At 40.9% G+C, this 21,368-nt stretch overlaps 2 protein-coding genes across 5 annotated transcripts in view; both read right to left on the bottom strand.

The window, feature by feature from the left end:
- The window catches only part of NGF (nerve growth factor), a 1,213,865-nt gene that overhangs the window by 432,983 nt on the left and 759,514 nt on the right, over positions 1-21,368 (bottom strand). The window lies entirely within an intron of this gene.
- CASQ2 (calsequestrin 2) overlaps positions 1-21,368 on the bottom strand; it is a 69,537-nt gene that overhangs the window by 28,296 nt on the left and 19,873 nt on the right. For both annotated transcript variants that reach the window (XM_050748222.1, XM_050748221.1), the window contains 4 exons: positions 16,858-16,942; positions 12,629-12,729; positions 10,147-10,258; positions 4,995-5,068 (listed from right to left, as the gene is read on the bottom strand). In XM_050748222.1, the coding sequence (XP_050604179.1) occupies positions 4,995-5,068; positions 10,147-10,258; positions 12,629-12,729; positions 16,858-16,942 (372 nt within the window). The remainder of the gene's footprint in view (positions 1-4,994; positions 5,069-10,146; positions 10,259-12,628; positions 12,730-16,857; positions 16,943-21,368) is intronic.

Genomic DNA, 21,368 nt, shown 5'->3' on the forward strand with positions numbered 1-21,368 from the left:
AATGTGCAACGCTCTATAGAAAACCAAATGCCATTCTTTTCTAGTTCAGAGCTGTGGTTCAAGAAAGCACAGGGATAAACAGTGGTTCTCTTGAAGCTGAAGAGGAACTGCCTAAGAGCTGATGCTCTGTGGGGGTAACCCATGGTGCCGTGACCCAGGCTGGCTGCAACTAACTGGGGAAGAGGAGGAGCTGGGTATTGCATAAGCTCTTACACAAGGAGGTCCATTCTGAGGAAACACTGATATCCATATGGTTTTTGTCATCAATTGCTATTAATTCCAGGTCACTATATTCCGAAAGGCATTTTATATAGTACTTAAGGGAAAGAAATTCCAGCATCCTACTCAGAGATAAAGGAAACAGGCCATGTTTTCTTTTTTGTTGACAGGTTAATTTTAAGAGAGGGAGACGTGGAGTTTTTCCTAAGTGCTTTTCCATCGTCTCAGGGGTGGGGGGGTGATATAGATGAGGGGCTGATGAAGCAGGGAACCAAAGTAGGCTAGAAAATGACATTGAATTCTGGTTTTCTGAGTTCGCTTACTATATATCCTAGGAATCAGAGGACTGTTTCCATGAAAGGAGAAGTGATCAGAATGAAAACAGTAATAATAACAAACATACGGAGTGCTTATCATGTGCCAGGCACTGCTGCCAGGTGTTTTAGGTTGATTCTTTGTTTAATTCTCACTTGGATTGTATGTGGTAAGAATGATTATTATATTTATTTTACAAATGATGAACCTGAGGCACAATTTGCGTAAGAGATTTGTCAGGATCATATATCTGGAGGGAGCAGAGCCAGAAGTCAAACCCACCCGGTGGTGGTGGTAGTCTCCAGTCCTTGAATGCCAGTGTCTGGGGCCACAGTGCTGTCTATGAATGTAAAAATTGGATTGTCGCATCCTTAATTTAAGTCTTGGAAATGCTGAGTAAAATTTCCCAGGGATCTCCTCCCTGTCTCCCTACCACCATCATGGAGTGCCCTCATCTTGTATCTCAGAGAATTCCTCTCTTTCATTTTTTTTTTTTTTTTTCTTTTTCTTTTTCTTTTTTTTTTTTTTTTTTTTTTTTTTTGAGATGGAGTTTTGCTCTTGTTGCCCAGGCTGGAGAGCAATGGCACAGTATCAGGCTCACTGCAACCTCCACCTCCCAGGTTCAAGTGATTCTCCTGCCTCAGCCTCCCGAGTAGCTGGGATTACAGGCACAGGCCACCACACCCGGCTAATTTTTGTGTTTTTAGTAAAGATGGGTTTTTGCCACGTTGGCCAGGCTGATCTTGAACTACTGACCTCAGGTGATCCACCTCCCCCCTCAGCCTCCCAAAGTGCTGGGATTACAGGCATGAGTCACCTCACCTGACCCCCTCTTTCATTCTTATTATTCCTGTCTTGGATGGTAAGGACTGAAGGGGATTTGATTGGTTGAAGCTTTTATTCATTCATTTATTCAGTAAGTATTTAGTGGGGCCTACTGAATCCAAGGCATTATTCCAGGAGGAGATCTGGTTCATGGGTATTACCATTATATAAGAATGAATTATATTATTAAGAACCAAATAGGTCCATAAAATGAATTCTTTCATGCTTTTATTTGTTAACTAGTTGGAATGGATTTAACAAAGATAAGAAAACTACAAAGTACAACGCTGATTTTCTGACATGTGCATGAGTATGAATTTTGATACAGGTCATTTTTCCTCCAGTTCGCAAGTCAGTTTGGTTGTTGCCAATGAAACCAACTCAAGTATTAGGTTGGTGCAAAAGTAGTCACAGTTTTTGCCAAAAGTAATGGTTTTTGCCATTACTAAATTTAGGTCTTCCCAACACCTATCTTCTCCACTAACTTTGTTTAGTCACAGCTCCCTTTGGCTCCAGTGTGATTTTAAAAAGAAAGTGATTTTTCATCTCATTGTTCACTCAGACAGAGAAAGGAACAGGTCAGTGGGAGGGGATGTGGGATTATAAGAACTGATATTTTTCAGGCTGTGAGGTACAGCAGAGTGGAACCATCCTTGGCCCTCTGACACTTTCTTGTTCTAACTGCTTCTTCAGAGAGGTTGCGCCTTCCTGTGGCTTGATTTAGGATTAGTATCAATAGATCAGTACTGGTCCCAAACCTGAACACCCTTTATAATTCCTTGGGAGGCTTTCAAAAATGCAGATTCCCAGACACTGCCACAACCCTAAAAAATTAAAATTTCCAGGGCCAGGACCCAGAGACTAATGGTTTTAAAAGCTTGTCAGAGGATACTAATATGGATAGTGGTTGGGAACTACTGACCTCCAAATTTACATCAGCAGCCATGACATCTCACCCTCTTTACGGTCCTGCAACTCACATGATGTATTTATTGGTTTGTTTACTTTTTAATTTTCTGTCTTTCCATCTTCTCTTTCCCACACTAAACCTTAAATTCTAAAGGGCAGGAATCTGCTTTGCTCAATGTTGTGTCCCTGGCACTGAGAAGAGTGCCTGGCACGTAAAGGGCACTCAATAAATACTTGTTGAGTGAATGAATGACTGAATTAATTAAAGACATTTCCAGTTGAATGTTTCCCCAACTTTTAGAAAATAGAATTCATAACCCCATCTCATGTTCCTCAATAGATTCTTCTTCCTAGATTTCCTAATGTTTTCAGTAGCTTCATAATTTTTGCTGTCTTGATGCCAAGACTTGCTATCTTAAGTTATTTTGAGGCCTTCTCTCATCACCTCATCAATGGCCAGATCTTCTTGTTACATCCACTTTTGCTAGTGCCGGTTGTTTTTTGCATTTTTGTAACTGCATTAGTGCCTTCTTGTCCCTTGACTCTCCTGGTTTCTGACCTTAACAAAGCACCTCCCGGTCTCTCTGAGATTCCCTAGGGTGTGTTGTACAAACAGCTCCTTTCAGCCACTTCACATTTATTACTTTTCCCCTCTTCTGTCCTAGCACTCCCTGCTGGACACCACTGAGGCTCTACTGGGTGCAGTCATGCCTTCTGAACCCCACCATCTCCCCTTGGACACCCTTTCCACCCCAACTGACGGGTGCAAGTTCTTAAGCACCAAATGGTGTCAGAGTCCTCTCAGTGCTCTCCGCTCTGTGTGCCTTTGTCTTTTTAAATGTTCTGAAATCCAACAAGGCTACGTGAACGCTGGAACTTATGACTCAGTGTCCTACAGAGTTTTAATAAAGCATCTCTCTGAATTTTTAATGATAGCCTGACCTCACCTTTTTCATGGGCCACAGGCAAGAAGCTATACAGTTGCACTAGGAGGCACTTCTATAAACAGATACTACGCTGAGCTCAACATTGAACCACCCCTCTAAAAACTAAGGCTTTGTTGCTTGGCCAAATTAATTGGCCTGCCTCTCTCTTCCTTTCAGCTGGATTCTTACCCAGGAGCCACTTTAGCCACACCTAGTCCATCAGAACCAAATGTTCCATCAGAACCATATGTCAGTAATGGATTCAGTTTCGGCTTCTCTGTTACTCCCTTTCTCTACTAATATCCTATCCAAGCCTCCCACTTCCTGGGCCTAGATGACTGCCTTCTTATAAACAATGGTGCTCATAGCTGGCTAACTATTACCGAATGCTTCCTGTGTGCCAAACACCAGTCACGCAGTTTGCATATATTGCTTCTTTCTCTGGAGTAAAGTAGGACAGAGCACTGACTTTGAAGTCAGGCTGGTCTGAGAATATAGCAAGCTTCTCAACTCAGTAACTACATGACCATGAAAAAATCACCTAATCTTTCAGCACCTCAGTTTCATCCTCTGTAGAATGAGGATACTAATTCCTCCCTTATGTGAGTGTTGAGAGGATGAAGTAAGAAAATCCATGTTAACTTCTTAGCACACACTCTGGCACAAAGACATTTCTTAGCACAGACTCTGGCACATAAAATTTTTTTGAATTTATTATTTTTTATATTCTTATTTTTTGAAAGAGGATCTCACTCCATTGCCCAGGTTGGAGTGCAATGGTATGATCACAGCTCACTGCAGCTTCAACCTCTTGGGCTCAAGTGATCCTCCCAGCTCAGCCTCCCAAGTAGTTGGAACTACAAGTGTGTGCCACCACACCCAGCTAATTTTTTTATTTTTTGTAGAGATGGGGGTCTCACTATGTTGCCCAGGCTGGTCTCCAACTCCAAGGCTCATGCAATCCATGCCCCTCAGCCTCCCAAAATGTTGGGATTACAGGTGTGAGCACCTGGCCCATAACAGACACTTAATACATGATAGTTTTAAAATATTCTTGCTCGAGATCCTTCCCAAGTGTAATACAACTAATTAGGATAAACATTCTTCAAGTTTAGATTATAATACTTGGATTATAGATCACTCTTCTGGATCATAGGCTTGAAGACAGGGCCACTTCCACAGAAGTGGTTCATCGTATACAAGAACTGAACGCAGTCTCATCCCACCATGCCCCTTCCCTGCTCCAGCTCACTGGCTTCTTCTTGTATTTTACAGACCACTTGCTTGAACTCATCACAGAGGAGTTCCCATTCTACTCCCCATCCTGACCCAGTAGAAGGGGAAGTATGTAACCCCAGGAAGGGAGAGGATACCCGCTAAGGAAAAAGGAAGCAGTGACTGAGTGGGCTGGCACACTCTGGGCCCACACATTTCCCATCTCAGTGTATGAGAAGATAAGTGTGGGCCATCACTTTTCCTTGGATGTTTTTAGAAATATTCTTACATCCTCTGAATTAGTCATCTTTGTACTCATCTTAAATCCAATAGTGATTTAGTGATCTTATTAAGAATAAATCACAGGCTGATTGACTCTCAGGCTTACAGCATTTATTCATAACCACCACCACCACCACCACCATTACCATCACCCTCACAACTAAGGCTTCTTAACCCTTCTAGAGAAAGAGGCAAGGGAGGATAGTTAATGTTGCTACAAGAAAAGAAAGAGTGGTGGCAAGTTCAAACTTTAATTCTTCATGCCTACAAAACTGTTCACATTGGGGTTTCGTAGGTACTTACCCCTTTGTCAAAGGTGGCAAAGAATTTGATGTAAGGCTGGAAGTGTTCAGCTGCTTCTTCAAAAGCTTTGTAGTCTAAGGGGAAAAATAAAGATGAAGGGAGAGAGATTTTCAAGATGCACACTGAAGAATCTTCTTTTTAAATGATGTAGAGAGTAGAAAGTCAATTAATCCTGATGGGATACCAATTTAGTAGATATTATTTAGATAGGTATTATTTAATATTATTTAAACCCATAGTTCCCCACAAGGAGTTGGAATTGACTGGCATTCAAACGCCCAAGAGAAGACCCCTTCACCACACTTTTATGAACTGCAGGTAGAAAGCAGGAAACAGAGGGAACCGGGAGGACAAGAGAGAGAAGACGGCACGTAAAACTCCAAACCGAAATAAAAAGGCCTTTCACTCTAACTCACTGCTACTTATAATCATGCCCTCTAGAGAGAGTGCAGTTTGCCAGAATAAATGAGCTGTAAGTAAGAAGGAAATTCATCTCACTGTGTAAAGTAACCTCAATCACAAATGACATCACAGAAGTATTTTAAACTTCTTAATGGAAGTACCCCTGTTGCTGAATTCTAGTTTTCTTCCCCTTTTTTCATTTTAAAGTTTTCTTCTTTATTCTGATGCTTCAAGAGGATTTCTTAAACTTAAACCCTTGATAGACTATGGTCCCAAGCTTGAGTCTACACTGGCCGAGACAGTATGAGATCAGGTGAGTGTGGGAGTGCTGTACCTTGGTCCATCTGGGGAGTCACTTGGAAAAGAGATTTGTACTCAAGCCTTAGTTGTGAGGGTGATGGTAATGGTGGTGGTGGTGGTGGTGGTGGTGGTGGTGGTGGTGGTGGTGGTTATGAATAAATGCTGTAAGCCTGAGAGTCAATCAGCCTGTGATTTATTCTTAATAAGATTAACTTCTTTCCATTTCATGGAATTCCATTTCCCTTAACCATCATAAGTATAAGCCTCTGTTAGACAATGCAGAATTTACTAAGATTCTATCAATTTTTTTCTAGAATAATGTGAATTCAGAGGATCCCAAAATGAATAAGACAAAGATACTGATCTTCCAAAGCTCTCAGCCTCGCGAGGGCTATGAATCCTTTAAAGAATCAAAAGGCAGCGTGATAGTTGTTACCACAGAGGTGAGTGCCGCAAGCACAGGTGAGAGGGGGGTTGGAAAGTCATGAGAATACTTGCACATACTGATACACACTCACACTAACTTGTCCTCATAAAAGTAAGTGGGTAGTCAGAAAAGATATCCCGTAACCTCATAGCTGGAGTCGAGAATTGGGAGGGGAGAAGATGGCTGAGAGCATTTTTTTTTTTTGAGGTGGGGTCTCCCTCTGTCGCCCAGGCTGGAGGGCAGTGGCATGGTCTTGGCTCACTGCAAGCTCTGCCTCCCGGATTCACGCCATTCTCCTGCCTCAGCCTCCCAAGTAGCTGGGACTAGAGACGCCTGCCACCACGCCTGGCTAATTTTTTGTGTTTTTTAGTAGGGATGGGGTTTCGCCGTGTTAGCCAGGATGGTCTCGATCTCCTGACCTCATGATCCACCCATCTTGGCCTCCCAAAGTGCTGGGATTACAGGTGTGAGCCACCGAGCCCAACCAGCTGAGAGCATTTGAAGAATGAATGGAGTGAAGGTAAGGAAGTAGAATGGCTAAAGCAACACCTAGGCCATCTGTGTCTAAAGCAGCAATGGGCTCTATCAGAATCCTCTGTCCCCTCTTTTCCAATCCCCATGTCCCTGATGAATTTCTCCTCCCCTCCATGTACTCTCACCCTGATGGAAAGAATGGCTTAGGCCTGTGTCAGGAGCCTCCCTTCCTCTCTTGGAGAGTTGGTCGACATCACTTTAAGACGAAGAACGAAGCAAGGTGACCTCTAGATGGATGATTCAAAATGTGGCTTGACCTTTAGCCTCAGCCAAACAGCAGTTGCTTTCCAAGAAGCCTCCTCTTGTCTTCTACTCTGTTGGAGCTCAGGTCATGTCTAGGCTTTCCCTGCCTCTTGACCAACCTGTTCCTGGTCCCTTCCAGTCAGACTCCCCTCCCACTTTCTTTGATGACTCTTTTGGCTTCTGGAATAGGCTCCTGAACGTTTAGTTCCCAGCCTCCAGCTTACTACAAACTTATCTTAGCATTTTCTCTCCTTTCTTCCCCCTCTCTCAGGGTTGTGCATACTGGATATTAGTGTCACAGATTTTAGTAACTGGGTGTGGTTGATGGCACCAGTTAGAAACGCTGACCAGAAATGCTTGGAATAATATCATCGGTCTTACAAAGAAGAACCAAACCAAGTTGTTGGGGATGAAACATTCAGAGAAGTAGATAAACATGTCAAAATAGATTCTGAAAGCACTGCGCAAGATAAGTGTACACAATTAAATGTATAAACGTTGTAGTGTATAAATTCAATACACAGTTAAGTGTGTAAACTCTGAAGTCAGATTTTGAATGTCCAAGTTCAAGTATTGATAGTGCAGCTACAATGACAAGGAGGTGTAAAGGCTTTACACCAAGTTCTTTCTGAAAATCTTAAGATTCAAATAATATTTCTTCAGAGAAAAAGGTCATCATATAAAGGTTTGCCTGTGAATCTGCATTCCACAAAAAGGTTGTTATTTTTAAAAAGGGACTCCAATAACATTCAAACCTGTACAACTCCTTCTCTTTATAGCTTTTGGTGAAGAAATGGGTTCAGGAGACCTCTCCCCACTCTTTCATCCTGAAGTGGGTTAACTGGGCAAGAATTTTACAAAGAGTCTATCAGCTAAAAAGTAGATTTTAAAATATGCTATGAATTATACTTACTTTGAAAATATTTTGAGGAATCATTATTGGTTTCAAAAAACGCTAGACCTTGCTAAACACCTGCCTAAATGTACTTAATTGAAAATTACAAGGACTACGTGAAATATGTAATGTACAAACAAAGTCTATAAATTAAAAAAAAAATTCAACCTTAAAAAGCGGTTAAAATGATTCACTAGCAATTTTATTAACTTTTAAGAATGATTATTAAGATCAGTAGAGCAATATCTGTGTATTCCTAAGGAAAAGCTTCATTATTATTTTGAAATATTGATGATATAAAAATTTAATTAGGATTTGTAATCCTTTCAAATTCATTCAAATTATTATAAGAAATGTGAACATTACGTTTGTCAATGAAAAGAAAAGCAATAGCTGTCAGATTGAACTAAGTGCCCTTGAAGGACACTTTAGAGATGGAATTATCTGAATTATGTCCAATGGCAAAAAAAGAATGCTCATCAGTCAAAGAAAGAGCAGGGCCAGGCGCGGCGGCTCACGCCTGTAATCCCAGCACTTTGGGAGGCCGAGGCTGGTGGATCACCTGAGGTCATGAGTTCGAGACCAGCCTGGCCAACATGGTGAAACCCCGTCTCTACTAAAAATACTAAAATTAGCCAGGCATGGTAGTGGGCACCTGTAATCCCAGCTACTCAGGAGGCTGAGGCAGGGGAATCACTTGAACCCGGGAGGCAGAGGTTGCAGTGAGCCAAGATCATGCCACTGCACTCCAGCCTGGGTGACAGAGCAAAACTAGGTCTCAAAAAAAAAGCTATATTCTTGAGGCAAGCATAAGAGTCTCATTTAAATTTTTTTTTAAAAATTGGAAATTTTTTTATAATGCAATATGTAATATATTTCATATTACTTTGTACACTGTACTAGCCATGTGATAATGGGCAAGTTAATTGCATCTTTCTGTTCCATCCTTTCATCATCATTAACATGCAGATAATAATGATAAACACCTCACAGGCTTGTTGTGAGAATGAAATTAAGGCATCCATATAAGATCCTAGCATAGGCCCTGGCATATGAAATGTGTTAATTAAATAGTGTTATTATGACGATTCATCTAGGCGGGGGAAGACGCCAAGGGTACTGAAAGGTGTGCTCTTTATCCTAACCTTGGTTTTACTTCCCTCTTATCTGCCATCCTGAGCTACATGGATGAAGAGGATAGAGGAATATAAAGATGGAAACAAATTGAGACAGAGGAACTGAAAAGGAAGGGGCAGGAGAAGCACCCCAGAGTAGTCAGGACTGATATGGATATGTACGAACTAAAATAAAATTGCCTAAAGAAGAACTGGGGCAAATCTCCCTGGTTAGCCACCTCCCTCTAGCACTTTCATTTTAAGCACAGTAAATGCAGGTTTTAATGAAGCAAATGAAAAGAGGGTTAAGTTGGGACACGGGAGACAGAAAATGAAAGCATTGTTGATGAGGTGACTAAGGATGCTAGTGGGCAGACTGTTTAAAGAAATGGGTTTGCAAACAATTTCAGAATATTTTGGGGTTCCCAGGAATAGTCATAAGCAGCCCACATTTGCACTTCCTACTTGTATGAATGCTACCAGAGTTATGCTCACCCCCGCTAATGCTTTTCCTCTCTCCAAGGCTGAGATACCAGAAAAAAGCCTACCTCATTGGGGCCATGCTGCCAAAGCAGTTTTTAAATATGTACAGTACTCAAGTGCTTACTCCTCCTGATCCCTTCTCCCTGCTCTTCCTGACTCACCCCACCACCCTCTCATCCCTATACGGGCTGTGGTGATGTTATCATAGGTCCTGTGTCCACCCAAAACCTGGTCACAAAGCTTTCAAAGGGAATATGCCCAAGCGTGTGGCTGCACTACGACAGGCAGCCTTGGTGGTCAGCGATTTTTCACATTCTGTAGCTCCTGCTAAGCCCATTCCTACCCCAATTTTCCACTCATGGTTTCCAATTGACTACAAAGCTCTCCAGCTGGTGACCATAGGAGCTACCAAGGCCAGGAGACAGCCCATTGCTTGTCCCATTGTAGGGGAAAATCCGACCGGGAGGTGGGTAGGCAGGAAAAGTGGAGAAGGGTTTTTCTCTCTTTTGTAGAACACTCAGTCTGCTTTAAAACCAGAGGACCTGTCCCCACCTTAATATTCTTTCAGCTTTCCTGACTGTTTTGTACAATTTTTGCACATGTACTCCACTGTGTTAGGCTCAGGAAGGATTCTAACCACCATTCTACCAGCAAAAGAGATGCTGAAGACCCATCCTCTTTTGGGGTAAACTGACATATCTTGTTTGGAATCTAGCTTTTAGACTCATAGGCTGGGGTTGGCAGGCAACTTACATTCTGAGTCCTCGCTCTTGAAAAAGCCGATGAGTTTGATGTGGTCCTCAATGCGTTCGAAGGCTTGGACTTCCAGTTTGCTGCTGATGATCTCCACTGGGTCTTCAATTAGCTGAAATGGCACACACACACACACACACACACACACACACACACACATGTTCAAACAAGAGATTTCCTTCTTCACTGGGGAAACAGAGTGCATTGGAGGGAAGTTGTAGCGGACTTTGTGGTTGGTGCCTCAAATATCTATTCCATTCTCCCCACAGTCCCGCAGTGAGCATACCGGCAGTACCTTCTGAGAAACAGACCTTAACTCAAAGAGTGAGATGATTGGTGGGGGCAACCTATTCCTTTTGCCAGTTTTAAAAAACATTTATTTTTAATTGTAGATTGACAAATTATAATTGTATGTATTTATTGGATATAAAGTGTTGCGATGACCTATAAATACATGAAATAATTAAATCAAGCTAATTAACTTATCCATCACCTCAAATACTCATCATTTTTTGTGGTGAGAACATTTGAAATTTACTCTTTTAGTGATTTTGGAATGTGTAATGCATATTATTCACTATATTTACCATGCTGTACAATATATGCCAAAGAAGAAAATCTTATTCTTCTTATCTAATTGAGGCTTTGCACCTTTTGACCATCATCTCTCCATTCCCACCACCCCCACCCCCATCCAGCCTCTGGTAACTACTCTCTGCTTCTTTGAGTTCTTGTGTTCTAGATTCCACATATAATAAGTGAGAACGTGGTATTAGTATTTCTGTGCCTAGCTTATTTCACTTAGCATAATGTTCTCCAATTCCGTCTGTATAGTTAGTATTTCTTTGTGTTTATATACACCACATTTTTTTTTTTTTTTTGAGACAGAGTTTTGCTCTGTCACCCAGGCTGGAGTGCAGTGTTGCGATCTAGGCTCACTGCAAGCTCCGCCTTCCGGGTTCATGCCAGTCTGCTGCCTCAGCCCCCCAAGTAGCTGGGACTACAGGCGCCTACCACCACACCCGGCTAATTTTTTGTTGTTGTTGTTGTATTTTTAGTAGAGACGGGGTTTCACCGTGTTAGACAGGATGGTCTCAATTTCCTGACCTCGTGATCCACCTGCCTTGGCCTCTCAAAGTGCTGGGATTACAGGCATGAGCCACTGCACCCGGCCATATACCACATTTTCTTTATCCATTCATCTGCTGATGGACATTTAGGTGAATTTCATAACTTCCCTTGCCAGTTATTGATTCAGGAATGGGCAAATAACTGGCCCAATTAGAACAGATTTGCTGAAGGCTTTGGGAAAAGTTCTTTACTCTTAAAAGGGCAATGGGAAGACAAATTTGTTTTTCTATCATGAAATATGAATGAGGAAACGTGATGTATTGGTTCCTGCTGCTGGCCTTCTTATAGCTAACTTGAGAATAGTCAGCTTGAGGACACAGGCAACATACTGAAGACACACTTATCTGTGATTTACAGAGAAAAATGGGGCCAGTGTCTGGATTTGATCAAGTCTGAAGTCTCCCCTAACTGGAGCCTTCTACTTAGGTAAGTCAATCACATTGTTTATTGTTTGAAGCAGTTAGAGTCTTATTTCCAAAAGCCTCCTCGTAGCTGATAAAGCTGGGGCAGAACCATGCTGTCCCAGAGTTGTTCTATCACCCCCTCAACTTTTTTAGGGCTTGTGGGTGTGAGTCAATGAGATGGCCAAGCACGGTGGGTCATGAGATGGCACCTTTTTTTGGTAAGAGGTAGCTTCCAACCCACTTCTGACCTTCCCTCTGGTTTTTGACACTGTAGAGAAAGAATGATAGACCACTGGGTACTGGCTGGTAGATAAGGAATCGTCGGCATGGATGCTGAACACTAGGTTCTTTATCTGTGCAAGAATGTGTGTTCAAAGCATTGAACTTCACAGTGGTCACTGAAAGTGTGAGTTTAACTATGGATGAAATATTTTTAGAATGTTTGTTCCTCTGTTTGTCTGAGCATATGGATATGAGGGTGTGCTATGTCCATGGCTGAAAATGAGTGTGATATTGGGGGTCTCTTTAGCTCTGCCACTTCTCTATGTTGCTCTGAGGGTAGCTAACTCAGGGTGACCTGGCTGATTGGTACTCCCATCCCTCCTCTCTCTTCAGGTGGCTGCTTAGCCCCCTCTCTCTCCACATTCCCCAGCTCCTCTTCAGCAGCAGTGGAGCAAAGCCAAGGAGATTTCAATAGATGTCTATGTATAACTGGTAAGAGAATTAGCATAGTATTACTACATTGCTCCCGACAGTTTCTAGGGTGACTTAAAGATCAGCTTCCCGGTAGAGTGCAATATAGGTGCTCCTTAGTTTTTTTGTGAATCCTGAAAAACCTGTCACAGACGAGGCCAGGTTCTTCAGCTTGTCTGTTCTTTGGGGTTCTACCTCTCCCTATATTTGAACAGAGGCAGCTCCATGCAGTGTCACCGCGTATACATGCTTACATCCAAGAGGAACTCCACCAAGACATCAGCTGCAAACTCGCCATCAAACTCTATTGTGCGATCACCCTTAAGAACATACAGGCTTCCTTCTTCATCAAAACCTGTAAGAAACAAAGAGGCCCACAGAGAAGGTCATCCTGACATAGGAAGAGCCTTTGCATTGCCTGAGGTCTGGCTCAGGGTTTCTGGGTGACAGTGGGGTCAGGATTAATGGAACTAGCATTAACCCAAGAAGCAGTTGCCTTGAAATAACACTTTAGAAGAGTTCCTGAAGTGGACATTTAATTGGAAATAGTCAAGAACAATTCCAGCTGGATTTTGACTTAAGGAAAAAGTCTATTCTCCACCCCACCACTGCTTTAATTTTCCAAAGATACCAGATACAGCTGATCCCATGTCATTCTCCTTATCAAAGATAACCACTGCCCACCTGACTCCTTAGCCTTGCGTTAAAGTCCCTCCAAAATCTGGTTCCAAATCTATCCCTTTCATTCTCCCTTGGGTAGACCTGTACTCCTTTGAAAACTGCTCTCGTCCCTTGTGCAACTCCCTTTGCTTCCTGCCCACGTGCTTATATGGAAAGGTGAGTAAAGGAAAAGTCACTGAGCATTATTCTCTAGACTTCTGTATTCCTTGTTCCCCAAGCCTAGAATGACCTCCATCTTGGTTAGCTTCTTCAGGTCTCAGCTTAGGATTCATTTTTCTAAAGAAAGGTCACTTTAATCTCACTGAGATCATGCCATTATTGATCTTTCTTCAGCTCAATTTACAGGTCTTCACTATCACAGTGAGTTCTCTGAGGGTAGGATCATTGTCTTCTTGGTATCCCAGTGCCTTGTACAGAGCCTGTGCACATCAGCAACCCATTAATGTATGTGACCAGGATGGACAGCTTGCTTTCCTGTTCCAGTTGAATCCCACACATCTTCTTTATCCAGTTGGCCAGTAGATGTTGCAAGGACAGGCTCAGCATCTTCTTATTTTGCTGCCCTTTAGCACCCTTGGTCTGATGTTGTGTACCTTAACAAACACTTGTTGGAAAAATGCATTTTTCTCCTTAGGAATGTTAAATAGCCAAAACTGGCATTTAGTCCAATTGCATGCCATCCTTAATTCCTTAGACTGTTTTAAAACTCTATTAGCTGGAGAAACTTTTCTCCAAATGAACTCTTCTGCAGAACCTCCAGGGACAGGAAGGCTGGACTGCCACATGCTGTGTCCCAAGGCATCCATGAGGTGTAAGAAGCCTTTGGCACATAGGTGGGAAATGGTGGAGGCACCATTTGTAAATCAAAAGGAGCAATGTGCCAGGTATTCTTTTTGTTTGTTTGTTCTTGGAGACAAAGTTTCCTTCTGTCACCCAGGCTGGAGTGCAGGGCCATGATCATGGCTCCTGCCTCAGCCTCCTGAATAGCTGAGACAACAGGCATGTGCTACTATGCAGGCTAATTTTTCATATATACACACACATACATATATACACACATATATATGAAAAATTATATATTCTATATATGAAAAATTATACATTATATAATATATAATGTATATTATATTGTATATATTATATACTATATATTATAATACATAATATAATATATTATATACATAATTACATGCTTGTTTTATATATATATGTAATATATTATATATATATATAAATTACAAGCATGAGACACTGTGTCTGGCCCTGCCAGATTTTCTTGATATCAGTGATGGCCGATCTCAAAAGGTGCCCTAGGGAACATCAGCCAGTGTCCTGCTGTTGGATTCTGTCTTGAGCAAAACCACAGTAGGAAGGCTACTGCAATTGTTCAGGCACAACTTGATAGAGGCCAAAATAAGGCAAATGGAAGAGGAATGAAGATGAAGGAGCAGGTTCACAAAATACCTCCACTGTCCTGTAAACGCCCAGAGATCAAATAACCAGAAAGAACCTGCCCCAACTCTTCCAAACTGAGCTTGTTTCAGTGTATCAAGCCCCATCATATTCTTTCCTAGTCTATTTTTATGTATACTTGCTCAGCTTGTCCATCCAAAATTTTTAGATCACTGGGACACTAGTTTTTTTCTCTCAATAAATTTGCTGGAAATTCTCCCAAATTCAGCTTCTCATTAAACCAATGGGAAGGCAGAAGAGGAATCAAGAGACTGCTGGGGAAGGAGGCAGAACTCATTAAACTGTTGTTGTTTGTTTGTTTGTTTTCAGACGGAGTTTTGCTCTGTCGTCCAGGCTAGAGTGTAGTGACGCGATCTCAGCTCACTGTAAGCTCTGCCTCCCGGGTTCACGCCATTCTCCTACCTCAGCCCCCCGAGTAGCTGGGACTACAGGTGCCCGCCACTACGCCCAGGCAATTTTTTTGTATTTTTAGTAGGGATGGGGTTTCACTGTGTTACCCAGGATGGTCTCGATATCCTGACCTTGTCATTCGCCTGCCTCAGCCTCCCAAAGTGCTGGAATTATAGGTGTGAGCCACCGCACCCAGCCATTAAACTGTCTTTGACTCCAGGGAAAGAGTTTAACATATTTTGCTCCCATACTCAAGGGAGAAAAATATCCCTTAATATGTCTCCAGGGAAACAGATATCCCAGGCATTCTTTATTTTTATTTATTTATTTACTCATTCATTCATTTATTTTGAGACAGAATCTCACCTTGTTGCCCAGGCTGGAGTGCAGTGGTGCAATCATGCAGGTAGAAGTCACAGCAATCTTGACCTCCCTGGCTCAAGCCATCCTCTCCTCCCAGCCCTCCCAAGTAGCTGGCACTACAGGCACATGCCACCATGCCCAGCTAATTTTTAAATTTTTTGTAGAGATGAGGTTTCGCTGTTGCCCAAGCTGTTCTCAAACTCCTTGGCTCAAACAATCCTTTGCCCTTGGCCTCCTCAAGTGCCCAGACATTCTTAATAACTCATCATAATTTTATAGTCATGAATTCTTCCTTGTGTCTAACCTAAATAGTTTCCTATAATTTAAATCATTTTTTTAAAAAAGATTGGTCTGCTTGAAAATAAAATAGAAAACAGTTGTCTGTAATTTTCCAGGATAATGGACTTTTATGTACCTGAAGGTATTTATTGAACCACCACTAATCTCTTTTTTTTCTGTACTTACCACTCTAAATCCAATTAACCTTTCTTCAAAGATCCTGTTTTATAACCCGCTATTTTTTTTAATAGCCATTCTTCATTGGTCATGGAGAAAAAGCCAAATGGGCAGTACATGTGTGTCGGTGTTTGAAAATCAGAGGAGCAGGCCAGGAGCTGTGGCTCACCCCTGTAATCCCAACATTTTGGGAGGCCAAGGCGGGCAGATCATTCAAGGTCAGGAGTTCAACACCAGCCTGGCCAATATGGTGAAACCCTGTCTCTTCTAAAAATACAAAAAAATGAACTGAGCATGGTAGCATGTGACTGTAATCTCAGCTACTCAAGAGGCACAAGAATCGTTTGAATCCAGGAGGCAGAGGTTGCAGTGAGCCGAGATCATACCACTGCACTCCAACCTGGGTGACAGAGTGAGACCTGTCAAAAAAAAAAAAAAAAAAAAAGAAAAGAAAAAAAAGAAAGAAAAAGAAAACCAGAGGCGCTATCTATATTCTCTCTCTTTGGGATTACAGCATTGTGAATCTTAAAGTGCACTGTACTTAAGCCTGACATATCGACACTAGAGAGTACAACTTCCATTGTGCGGTCACTGAACTGTACCTCACCTATGTCCTCCCTCTCATCCTTGGTGATAATGCCCAGCTGGGGTTTAGCCTTAAATTTAAAAAGCACTGTTACCCTGGCATTATTACTATTAATGCTATCTTTTGTTGGCTGCTTCAGCTGCAAGGCAACGAAATAATATGTGATGAAAGAAGAGAATTTTTAACTCTCTCAGAGAGATCACCACAGTGGTGAGCTAAGAGAAGCTGGCCTTTTAGCTTGCTTTAGAATCTAAAAATAAAAACTTAACTCTTTAGCATTAGTTTCTCCAGGAGGAAACCCTCCTCATTGTACTGATACAACAATCTCTTACATGATTAATGTGAAATTATTCAATTCAGGCCTATATTTACTTTTATGAAACGCTTCTCCAACCAAAGATGAAGGTATGCAGGATCATTTTATATATTTTAAAAGAGAATCTGCTTATGCAAGAATAATTGCAACTGGACTTTTCCTTTTGCAAGACGCATTCCTTTCTTTCCCTCATACAGTATCTCAAAAATCACACTTACCCAGTTTCTTGGCAAGCTTGGCTTCTTTCTTGGCATCCACCATCACAAAGCCTATAGCTTTGTGTTCAAGGACCTGGGCCACAAGCTGAAGAAACAATGGAAAGATGAGCGTGCTAAGGGCAGAAAGATGGTACAAAATATTACAGAATTACTATCCTCTTGTATCAACAGAAGGGTTTTCCTCTATACTTTCTGTTACTATGTGACCAAGTCGAGCAGCAGCAGAGGAAATGTACTGTTGTCCCTTCAGGAGAAGGATGATTCAGAAGAATGCTGAGAATCAAGGAGGGAAAATCTGAGGAGCAAACCTAAGAGAGAAAATTTGGAAGAGTATATCCACTGTCACATACCAGTTTCTGCCCTCAGAGTAGATAAAACCTGGATCAAGAGAAAGAAGAATCAGGAAGGAAGCATGGGTGCCTGACAAGGGACCCTGAGCCTTTCTCTAGCTGCCAAATGTACCTGGGGTAGAGTGGGAACACAAGAGGACCTAAGAAAAAAGGAGGCCTATGTCCTCGATATCCAAGCATTGCCCTCAATTCCCCCACTCCCGGGCTTGTGAAGTAGGAATGCCCATTGGGTGAATAGACCTGAGATGTCCTCTCAAGGTTCCGTGAAGCACACTAAGACTTGTAGAGTATCGGGGGTCAGGGGTTTGGCTTCAAAGGCCAGGAGGATGCAGCAGTGTCCTAGATGGACAGGTAGCTGAAAACTTCTCTGGGTAGACACCAGCATAGATGATGACACCAAGCACAAGATTGGCATTATGTTAAGCTTCCTGAAACGCAGAGTGAGCAAGTAGTGAATACTTGCTTACTTCAGGACTGAGACCTAATTCTTGCCATCTGTTTGAATAGGGACTTGAAACAGAAACAGAATGGAGATGCTACCAGACAGATCATGAAATACTCATACTACTTTTTTTAGTTAAACTTTAAAAAAAAGATAATTGTAGATTAACATGCAGTAGTTGTGAGAAATAATACAGATATCTTGTACATTTTATCCAGTTTCCCTCAACAGTAACATCTTGCAAAACGGAGGTACAGAGGTACGATGTCACAAATTGTGTACTGACATTGATACAGTTAAGATACAGAACATTTCCATCACCACAAGGATCCCTCTGTTGCCCTTCACGGTCACACCCACTGCTTCGTGTCCCCATCCCCAACCACTAATTTGTTCTCCATTCCTATAATTTTGTCATTTCAAGAATGTTGTGTAAATGGAATTATATAGCATGTAACCTTTTGAGACTGACTTTTTTCACTCAGCATAATTATGTAGAGATTTGTCTAGGTTGTTGCATGTATCAATACGCTGTTTTTTTTTTTTTTTATTGCTGAGTGCAATGTATGGTATGAATGTACCACAGTTTGTTCAATCGTTCACTTGTTAAAGGATATGTGTGTCGTTCTCAGTTATTGGCTAGTATGAAGAGAGCTGCTATAAACTTTTGTGTATAGGTTTTTGAGTTAAATATTAGTCTCAATTTCTCTGAGATAAATATCTAATAGTACAATTACTGGGTTGTGTGGTAGTTACATGTTTAGTGTTTAAATGAAGCTGCCAAACTATTTTTCAGAGTAGCTGTATTATTTTACCTTCCCATGAGCAAGGTATGAATAATCCAATTTTTCCACGTCTTTGTCAGGACTTGGTAGCATAACCATTTTTCATTTTAGTCATTCTGACAGGTATGCAGTGCTATCTCATTGTGGTTTCAATTTGTATTTTCCTAATGGCTAATAATGTTGAGCATTTTAAAATGTGCTTATTTGTTGTATGTATGTTCTCTTCTATGAAATGCCTGTTCACATCTTTTGCTCATTTTTCAACTGGATTGCTTTTTGGTTGTTGAATTTTGAGAGTTTTTTTTAATATCAGTCCTTTTTCAGATATATGGTTTACAAGTATTTTTTTTACTCTGTATGTGTGTCATTTCATCTTCTTTTTCTATTTGACAAATAATAATTGTACATATCCATAGGGTACACAGTGATGTTTTTTATTCATACAATGTATAGTGAGCAGGGTAATTAGCATGCCTATCATTTCAAATATTTATCACTTTCTTGTGTTGAGAACATTCAATATCCTAATCATTTCATCTTCTTAATAGGATCTTTCACAGAACAAACATTTTCAATTTTGATGAAGTCCAGTTGATCACTTTTTTCATTCAGGGATTGTGCTTTTGATGTTAAGTCCAAGAACTCTTTGTCTAGCCTCAGATCCTGAATTCTCCTATTTTTTTCTAAAAGTTTTATGGCTCTTCATTTTACATTTAAGTTCATGATTCACTTTGAGTCAAATTTAAAATAGGTTGAGGTTCCTTTTTCTTTTTTTGCCAATAGATGTCCAACTGTTCTGACACTTTTTGGTGAAAAGGCTGTCTTTCATCCATTCAATTGCTTTTGTTCCTTTGTCAAAAATCGGTTGGCATATTCATGTGGGTCTATTTGTGGTTTCTCGATTCTGTTCCATTGCTCTATATGTCTGTTCCTCTGCCAACACCACATAGTCTTGATTGCAGTAGCTAGGATCAAGTATACCTGAAAGCAGGTAGACTATCTCTTTTCACTTTATTCTTTTTTTTTTGTAAATTGCTTTAACTATACTAGTCCTTCGGCATTTTTATATAAACTTCAGAATAATCTTGTTTATACATACAAAAAAATCTTACAAGAATTTTGGTAGGAATTGCATTAAATCAATTTAATCAACTTGTGTATCAACTTGGGAAGAGTGACATATTTACTATGTTGAGTCTTCCAATTCATGAATATGGTATGTCTCTCCATTTATTTGATCTTCTTTGGTTTCTTTCATCAACATTGCATAGTTTTCAGCCTACAAGTCTCGCACAAGTTTTGTTAGATTTATATCTAATCAGTTAAATCATTTCAGCTACTGTAAATGGTTTTGTATTTTTAATTTTCATGTCCATGTGTTTATTGCTAGTTTATAGATATACAATTAATTTGTTAATGTTAATGCTAAACTCACTTATTAGTTCTAAGAGGTTTTTGTTTTGTAGATTCCTTGGGATTTTTCTAGGTAGACAATTTTGTCACCTGCAAATAACTTCTTCCTTTTTAATCTGCATGCCATTTTATTTGTGTTTCCTTACTGCACTGGTGAGAACTTCTAGCACTATCTTGAATAGGAGTGATAAGAACATCTTGTTTTCTTAAATTTTTTGTTTGTTTCCCAATCTTAGAGTTTCGTTCATTTTTCCTTTCACTTCTATCAGTTTTTGCTTTGCGTATTTTGCAGTTCTATTTTTTGGTCCAGAAACCTTTAGGATTTATTGTCTTCTTGATGGTTTGACCCTGGGTCTGTTTGGCTCTACAACTCATACTATGAATCCCTCTACTTTCTTTTCTATGTTTGTTTCTTTCATATCTTCTTCATTTTTATGTCTTCCTTTCATTGTTCCCAGTATCTGTGTCTTCTCCTTCAGAGCTCCTCTTCTGAACATCTTGAGGTTTTTCTTTGCATATTCATTCTTCCCTCCCAGACTTTTTCATCTGTTCCCAGGCTCTTTCTTTCTCTCTGGTTTCTAACCATTTCCATTCCTTGAAGAGCAAGGATTGTGAGCAGAAGCACCAAGAGCAGCTCCGAGGAGTACCTCTGGTGGTTGGGGCCTGGGAGGTGGGTGTAGAATGGCAGGTAGCAAATGAGCCAACCCCCACCCCCACCCCTCATTCAGTTTTCTCTTATTTATTTTATTTTGGCTGGAACTAGGCAAAACTTAGGATGAAAGGCATCATCAGTGTTTATGCATGACTCATCTCGAGATTTTCTGCAGTGCCTAAACAGACCAAACTTTCTGCAAGTCACTTGGCTTCACTCTATTGCATTTAATCTATTAAACAAGGTCATTTTTTAATGACTTTTCTGGTTTCCAACATAAGCCCCCTGTGTTCTATTTAGTGCTGTCAAAATCTTAAGTTAAATGTTCCCTTGTATATCATTCAGAGTCAGTAAGGATGGGACCTCATGGCTTTGTGGTATCGTAAGTTTTCTTACTCCTAGTACGTGAGCCTCTGACAGTGGTTCGTAAACTTCAGTGTGCATAAGAATCACTCAGGGACTAAAGTGGGGCTTCCTGGGCCTCAGCACAAGAGAGTAGAAAATAGACCTGGGTGGGGCTCAGGAATCTACATTTTTATAAACCACACTACCACACCCCATTATTCTAACACAGCAGATCTCAAACCACACACTGGAAAACACTGCTATAAATGGTTGTCAGCACACCCAAAGTGACATGACACAGTGCTCTTCTAACTGCTTGGCTCTTTAAGCCCCTCTACCTTTGGCATAGGAGAGAAGTATTCCTAATAGTAAGAATAACCAATGACACAAAATAAGAAATGAACTCTGAGAATTAAACAGAGAATTTAACTCTGATCTCTCCTAGGTATGCACTACCATGTTTTATCTGGTTTTAGGCAGATCCAAATGTGTGCCTCTCATAGGCATGTAAAGCATGGCCTTCT

Source organism: Macaca thibetana, chromosome 1, assembly GCF_024542745.1.
Source record: "Macaca thibetana thibetana isolate TM-01 chromosome 1, ASM2454274v1, whole genome shotgun sequence".
Classification (NCBI taxonomy): domain Eukaryota; kingdom Metazoa; phylum Chordata; class Mammalia; order Primates; family Cercopithecidae; genus Macaca; species Macaca thibetana.